At 39.4% G+C, this 8697-nt stretch overlaps 1 protein-coding gene across 1 annotated transcript in view; it reads right to left on the bottom strand.

Moving 5' to 3' along the window:
* Positions 1-2078: 2078 nt before the first annotated feature.
* LOC310944315 (transcription factor 4-like) overlaps positions 2079-8697 on the bottom strand; it is a 73080-nt gene continuing 66461 nt past the window's right edge. Inside the window, exons 11-14 of the mRNA XM_083910062.1 lie at positions 8521-8671; positions 8121-8350; positions 6551-6701; positions 2079-3647 (exon numbers count right to left, since the gene is read on the bottom strand). Coding sequence (XP_083766188.1) covers positions 3599-3647; positions 6551-6701; positions 8121-8350; positions 8521-8671 — 581 coding nt within the window. The 3' untranslated portion in view covers positions 2079-3598. The remainder of the gene's footprint in view (positions 3648-6550; positions 6702-8120; positions 8351-8520; positions 8672-8697) is intronic.

Genomic DNA, 8697 nt, shown 5'->3' with positions numbered 1-8697 from the left:
AAAAACAGAGAGAGAGCGAGAGAGTAAGAGAGTAAGAGAGAGAGAGAGAAGTTTTGTTTTACAACATACAACCACACACTTTGTACTGAAGACTACATTGGCTTACGGACAAGCCGATCAAATATTGATAAAAAGCTGATAAGCTATAATACAAGAAGAGACGCGTTTGTTCGCCATGGAAACAGGGCAGGGACTCGGAACAGGAAAGTGAGGTCCGGGGTTTATGGAGGACGGGGGGGGGGGGGGGTTCGGGATGGGATTTGGGGGGGTGGGGGGGCTCGACTTAATCGCTAAATCAAGCGTCTGTCCCATTAGCCAGAACACGCTGTCTACTTACATATAAGTGTACAGTTCATTAAATACAGTTTTGTTTTTGTTTGTGTGTTTTTTTTTTTAATCCAAAAAATACTTTTTTTTTTAACTTTTTTTTTTTTTTTTTTTAAGCTTTTTTTAAATTCCCAGGTCTGGTAAAAAAAAAAACCCGACTGCATAGAACCTAACGACTAAGAACAGGTTTTTTCCCTAAGCTTGCATCCTATTAAAAGACCAGGTTAAAATGTCCTCCTCTGGTAACTTCGAATGATATGAACTCTAAAAAAGGCACATTGGTAGAAGTGAACGTTCAAATTGCATCTGTGGGACCACTAGGGGGCGGGCGGGCGGGCGGGGGAAGGGGGCCAGAGACCTGGTACCTGGTAGGCAAGGTACTCTCGTTCAGGGCTAATAAGGCTAGCAGTAAAGACGGCGCAAAGACTGGGGGTTCAACATCGGGCCTGGACCGAGGAGGGTTCAAACTGGGGTGAGAGTGAAAGACGGGGGACTCCAGTCCGCCCAAAAAACGGGGCCAACAATCCGGTGCTTCCACCTGGTCATGGCGGCCAATCCACGGGAGAAGGTCTACCGGGGTAAACCCTGGGTACCGTCCTACGTACAAGAGTGGAATATTATTAGCTAGGCTTCTGGATTGGTCCTGTCTGAGATGTGGCCAGACCCTAACCCGGAACACCCCTTGTCCACCGCCGTTGGGACTTTCCCACCCGAAATACTGTCGTAGGTGGATTTTCCAGAACCTACCAGTCCACGTATTCCTGGTACTTTAACAGAAATCCTATCGGGGTTTCAGATTAAATTGGAATGTCAGAATTTCAGAAATGGAACTGGAATTGATGAGACCAAGGGGTGAATTCCAATTCCTTGCTTAACCCTCAATCTCAAAAATCTCTAGTGCAAGTGCTGTCCCGATTCGCAGAAAAATTAAGTTAAGGGCCAAGTTTAAGGGCTGTATCGCCCTCAATATTGAGATTTTTTCCGAGACCACCCTTGGGAGCAAGGGCTACCCAGAATGCATTGCGGGTTTTCGCATAACAAAGATGGCGGCCGAAAGCAGCGAAACGAGTACGCTACAAATGAAGTATTTTCTTTGTTAATAGAACCATTGTATTATCTTAGTTTAGGCCCATATTATGGATTAATGACGTCATTGTTGCGTAACGTTTATTTTAATTTTACGATCTTTTGTCAATAAGTCGTGGTGTGTGCTAACTGTCAGCTGAATATTTGTACGAGTATCATCTTATAACTAACTGACAACTTAATAACTTGACCGACAAACGGATCGTAATAAATAATCCTGACGTAAATGTGTTCTTCGTCTTCTTCTTTTTTTGGAGTTGACAGACTGGACGCAGCAGCTTTCGCGGTTATTCTGCCCCCTACAGTCTGAAGACGTATCTGCATTTAAGGGGTGTCCCATTTCTAAGTGACAAAATGACCCTCAACGCTTGGTTTTGAGGGCCGGTTACGATTAAGGGTTGAGCTTGAGGGTTAAGATAGGAATTGGAATTGGGCCCCAAAGAGACACCCAAAGAGTTTCCACTGCTTGGCCACCCAACTGAAACAGAAACAGAAACACCCCGTCACCCAATGATTGTTCCCGTGCTAAACATTCAGACTTTTAATCTCTATTGAGCCTTAATTCCTCTGGATTGAGGCCCTGCCCCAATCCTTACCCCCCCCCCCCCCCCACCACCACCACCACCGCCACCTCCTGCAGTTCAGGCCTTCGGGGGCATCGGCAGCACTCGATTCAAGTAGACTACAAGTCAGGGAATGTGCTAAATGTGGAATAGAATTCACTTCAGTGCTCAGTCCGGCCCGTCAAACCGTTTCATCTGGTGCATATTCTTGACCCACAACTCGCCCGAGATATCTGACCAAAATAAGTCCAAATCCACTCCACTTTGGGGATTTGTCCTGGAGCTTTTCGGCTACATCGGATGGAAGTGTCGAGAAAGGGATTGGACGTACACGCTTTCAGAAGGTACTGCATATGTCTCGCTCGCCATCTTTCTCCTGGAATCCTCAAAAAAAACACCCGGTCGATTCGTTAATTATCGGTTCGATGATCGACCGATCGATCCTCTCCACCTCCCGGGCAGATACGCCCGGGTACTCGTGGGCACAACCGTCCGGAAAAAAAGGGGGTTGCGTTGATACTAAAAAAAAAAAACTTTCTTTACACTTTCAAAGACGGACAAAAAGTACATCTGGCACAATGCACTGATAGAAATACAAAACCGTAAAATTGCTGATTTTAAACACTTTAAACACAATCTAAACATTTTGGCGGGAATGAAAAGTCGCCCCCTTTTTTTAATTATCGTTGAGCCCCTCTTTACTTATCTATGATAGTCAAAAAGCATTTGTGAACTTCATTTTTGTTCGGATCACTCGGGAAACCCAAAAAAAATATTGGGATTTGCTTCCCAACCTCTTCATTCATTCATTCATTCTACTTTTGTACTTGTTGAAGATGTGTGGAGGATGTACACGAGTGCACAGCCAAATACTTTCCCCCCGGCAACGATTCCCAACGGTAGCTTTGTTAGCTTTGCTGTGTCTACGCGACTGGTTTGCATCCAAGAGGAGATCGCGGCACAGCTTTTGTCCACAGTGTGGCGTCAGATTTAACCTCCAACAACCGCCGCGCAGTGTTGTCGTGTTTAAAAACAAACAAACAAACAAAAAAAATCTCTTGAAACACTTTGTGATATGTTTTTTGTTCCGTTCTGAACGTCCCTAGCCTCCTCGCCGCCCGCATCCAGTTGCACTTTTTTAATAAAAACAAGGTTTTTCGTAATTTTTTTTCTTCCCTTTTTCGCATATGTATAATATAGTAGAACCCTTTGTTCGTTAAACGTGGGAATGCTCAAAACAAAACAAAGTAGCACGAGGAGAATTCCTTCAACGACACGGTTCCGCAGACTGTTTTTTTTGTCCGTTGGCGTCACTTTGCGCGTAAACAAAAGCGTTTTCTGTGAATGTCTCCGCACGGAAAACAACAGCCTCCGGTTCCACTTCGCTTGCTGCTGCTGCTGATGATGCAAAAGTGACGGAAACGAGCGTCCGACGACGACGACGACGACGACGCTGCAGTTCGTGTTCTCGACAGGAAGAGGGAGACAAAGAGGGCGAAGAGGAAGGAGGGAAGAGGATCGTAGACGACAAACGAGGAGAGGAGAAGGAAAAGAAGGCGGGTCTGATTGGTCAGGCTTGAAGCAATAGCAGGTCTGATTGCCGGGTTGTCATGGAAACGACGTCAGAGGAAGTGGTCGCTCATCATCTTGATGAACTCTGGCACCTTAGACCTGGACGGAGCGAGAGAGGACAAGAGTTAGCGCGCACGTTAGCGCACACCGCAAAGAAACACGCACATGGAAAAAGTTAAACTCAGTCTAAATTTTAACGAGTTGCCCCCCTGGTGGCTGAATGTATTACTATGCCACACAACAGGGTCAAAATATGAAGTTTGTTTGTCCTCCAAATCAATAAATGTTGGGAAAAACTAATTTTTCATGCATTCAAGGACCCTCAAAAATCACTTAGGTAGACGGACTTCTTCAGGAAAATATAAACATATTATAGGTGTTTCGCACCATTCTAAGTTCTTAGCATTTCATTAAGATTCCAACATATTCACACTCTGAAAGTTATTTTGCTATAATGACGTAATATAAATACGTAAATACGAGCGTTGTTCTAATCTAACGTAACGATGCAAACTTTTACTATTTCTGAACTTTGTGTCAATTTTAAATAACACACAAAAGTTCTGAATGTTTAGAGTAGAATAGAATAAATCTTTATTGTTCAACACCGATTACGCTAAAAATAACACCTAAAATCAAAATGAACACAGGAAAACTATATTATATAACAGCGCATTTTCTATGCTGGTCGTTTCTACAAAAAACATAGATGTATTTTTTGACCACCGGTTATTGAAGGTCTCCGATTTTAGTTTTTGCCACTTTTACTGAATCGCACGTTAGAGTTTCATAAAATTATTATTTATAGTAGTTTTTTCTTTTTAAACTTAGCTTTAAATTTCAGGAAAAACACATGGAACAAAATATGAGAATAACCGGTTGATACCTGAAGCCCCAGACTGCACTAAATGGAGAATAATAGTAATTATATACAAATAACTATACAAATTTGGTAATTTTTTCCATTTTTTTCCGATAACGTTTCCTTTAATTTGATTTGATTTAGGCTTCATTTAAGTCGATGTGTCACTGAGATCAAGGATCTCTTTTACAAGGGAGTCCTGGCTAAGATATCAGCAGCAGTTATAGTTATCGTTACAGTAAAAGTCCGTTTATAGGCACATAAATTAGGAACGTTAAATCCTGCTCATGTAACAGAAAACCTAGACTCCAAAAAACAAATATTATAAGAGAAGATAAGTTGGAGAAATTAACCTGAAACTGAGCCCAAAGCTGGACTGTGTGAATAAAAACTACTCTGCTCTACTTCACTGTGAAACTATGTGAGGTTTCATCATAGGTCAATGTTATCTCTGACCTTGTGATTCCTCAGAACGAACACAGGGGAAACACACTCAGCTACACTGTCAAACTCCAACAGTGTCCAAGCCCAGAAATACACATTATACATTATATACACACATATATATGTATATATGTACATATACATATATACATATAAATGTACTACAGTAAAAACATCAACAAAAACAACAGGACAAACGGAGACAAACACAAAAAACACACGTTAAAAATCACACTTACGGCCAATCTGTTGTTCAAATGTACCCACACCAGACAGAACCTAACTCATGTACTGGCTTCTGTTTTTAAACAGCTACATCATCATCATCGTCATCATCATCATCATCGTCATGGTTACGCTCCGACAGACTTTCACTGTCAGGAATCAGCCAATTTATTTAATTCATCTATCATTTATTAAAATGATAAACTTATTGTTTGTTAAGGTTTTAACTAAAAAAAAATTAAGTTTCAGCAGCAAAAATAACAACACATCTGGATTTTATTCCTCATAAATCTATATCTAATCCTGCTTTAAACTGTAAATAGTAATATCACACTAAATATAATCTGGTTATTTAAAGTACATACTGTATATAATCTGGTTATTTGATGTATATACTGTATATAATCTGGTCATTTAATGTACATAATCTGGTTATATAATGGCTTTACTGTATATAATCTGGTTATTTAATGGATATGATCTAGTTATATAATTGCTTTACTGTATATAATCTGGTTACTTAATGGATACAATATGGTTATATAATTGCTTTATTGTATATAATCTGGTTATTAAATGGATATAATCTGGTTACTTAATGTATATACTGTATAAAATGTGGATATTTAACGTATATTGTATATAATCTGGTTATTTAATGGATATACTGTATATAATCTGGTTATTTAATGGATATAATCTGGTTATATCATTTCTTTATTGTATATAATCTGGTTATTTAATGGATATAATCTGGTTACTTAATGTATATACTGTATAAAATCTGGATATTTAACGTATATATTGTATATAATCTGGTTATTTAATGGATATACTGTATATAATCTGGTTATCTAATGTATATAATCTGGTTATTTATTGGATATACTGTATATAATCCGGTTATTTAATGGATATATCTGGTTAGTAAATGGATATAATTTGGTTATTTAACATATATTCTATAAAATCTGGTTATTTAATGGATATAATCTGGTTATTTGATGTATATACTGTATATAATCTGGTTATTTAATGGATATAATCTGGTTAGTAAATGGATATAATTTGGTTATTTAACATATATTCTATAAAATCGGGTTATTCAATGGATATAATCTGGTTATTTAATGAATATAATCTGGTTATTTAATGGATATAATCTGGTTATTTAATGGACTGTATATTTCCAGTTGTGTTGTGATTTTGTCTGCAGGAACATATTGTTGATCAAAATGATGGACGACTGATGACCTGAGATTCAAAACTCTTAAACTCTTAAACTTATTTTGATCGTTCCAAATCTTTTTGTGGAATGATTGAAAGTTTATGGATTATTGTTTTTTTTTTCTATGCTTTTAAAGGTTAAAGGTACAACAGCAGATTAGTTTATAAGTGAAATCTTCTGACCATTCAGGGAGGAGGAGGAGGAGGAGGAGGAGGAGGAGGAGGAGATGGCGCTGCGTTTTACATTTGTCCCAGGGGGTTGGACCCGTCGCCCATGGCGGCGGAGGCGGCGTGGTGGGCGGCGGCCAGCGACAGCGGAGTCCCGTCCGACGCCACGGTCACTTTCTCCTCCTCGCGGCGCTTCAGACAGGCCGCCTTAGGGTTCAGGTTCCTCTCTGGAGGAAACCAGAGGAAGAAGAACGTGTTACACAACAGAGAGAGTGAAGCCATATGAGGGTCAGAAACTCCAAACCTGGTTCAACAGCTGCCATCGCTGCCCTCTAGTGGACGCACTGGAGCAGTGCAAGTGCTCTCAGGGTATTTAAAAAGCACATAGATCAAAATACAGCCTTTTCAAAACAGGAAACTAAAGTTTGAGTCACTTTATGAACTTTTTGGTCGCCGCACCCAAGTCCATAGAGAAAACTGTCGATTTGACGTCACATCGCACAGCAGCTGCTGATCCACCGCTGCCTCAATCTCTAAATTCAAACGTGTTATTTATTGATTTCTGTGTTTAAAATAATGTTTTAGGATCAATTTTGGTGATGTATATTTACATCACTATACTGTATATAATCTGGTTATTTAATAAATATAATCTGGTTATTTAATGGATATTTTGTATAAAATCTGGTTATTTAATGGATATAATCTGGTTATTTAATGGATATACTGTATATAATCTGGTTATTTAATGGATATATTGTATATAATCTGTTTATTTAATAATATAATCTAGTTATTTAATGGATATAGTGTATATAATCTGGTTATTTAATGGAAATACTGTATATAATCTGGTTATCTAATGTATATACTGTGTATAATCTGGTTATTTAATGGATATACTGTGTATAATCTGGTTATTTAATGCATATCATCTGGTTATTTAATGGATATACTGTATATAATCTGGTTATTTAATGGATATACTGTGTATAATCTGGTTATTTAATGCATATAATCTGGTTATTTAATGGATATACTGTATATAATCTGATTATTTAATGGATATACTGTGTATAATCTGGTTATTTAATGCATATAATCTGGTTATTTAATGGATATACTGTATATAATCTGGTTATTTAATGGATATACTGTGTATAATCTGGTTATTTAATGAATATAATCTGGTTATTTAATGGATATATTGTATATAATCTGGTTATTTATTGAATATAATCTGGTTATTTAATGAATATAATCTGGTTATTTAATGGATATACTGTATATAATCTGGTTATTTAATGAATATAATCTGGTTATTTAATGGATATACTGTATATAATCTGTTTTTTTAATGGATATAATATGGTTATTTAAGGGATGATAATGGATTTACTGAATGAGAATATTAGCACGCTCCACCGGTAGAATTGTCAACGTAGGTTAGCACGTTCGCTACATTCATTACGCTAATTTGTAGTGGCGTCCCAATACCACTTCCCTCAACGAGGGGAATTTACAGTTGAGGGCGCTCAAAACCAAGGGTCAATTTTAAGGGGGAGGTATTGGGACGGAGGCAGAGTTATAATAAATCTAGCTTTTTGTTAGGCGATTATTCTGTGTTTTCCGTGGTTGTAACTGACCTCGGACTTGTTGCTCCAGACTGAGGATGACGGCGACGGCCTGGTGCAGGATCAGTAACTTGGTCTGAGGCTTGTCGCTCTTCAGGTGCAGCTGGACCATCCTGCCCAGCTCCTTGAACGCCTCGTTGATGTCGCGCACGCGCAGACGCTCCCGCGCGTTGTTAGCCATCCTCCGTTCTCGCTCGCGCTCCATCTTCTGCTCGGGGGTCAGGTCCTCGTCGTCGTTGTTGCTACGGTGACCGATTACAAACACAAGGTCAAGGAGGGCGAGGGAAGGACACGAGGACGAAAGCCCAGTTTAAATGTCTGTGTGATGAGTCTAGTTTTAACTTTTAAGAGAAAGAAAGAACCAGGAATTCTGAGTATTTGAAGGAGGGGGGGGGGTTACGTAGATCCTGACCTATCAAGAGCTTTGAGGTCCTTATCCATGTCCTCCTTCTTGGGGTCCATGTTCTTGGAGTCCTGCAGCAGGTTCTCGTCGCCCTCGTCCTCGGACTTGATCTCGGAGCTGACGGAGGAGGCGCTCTGACCCTGAAGGGCTCCGGACAGAGCTGTGGGAGGGGGGGCGGAGTGAGGA

Source organism: Microchirus variegatus, assembly GCF_963457635.1.
Source record: "Microchirus variegatus genome assembly, chromosome: 1".
NCBI lineage: Eukaryota > Metazoa > Chordata > Actinopteri > Pleuronectiformes > Soleidae > Microchirus > Microchirus variegatus.
This window is presented reverse-complemented; position numbering and strand designations above follow the sequence as displayed.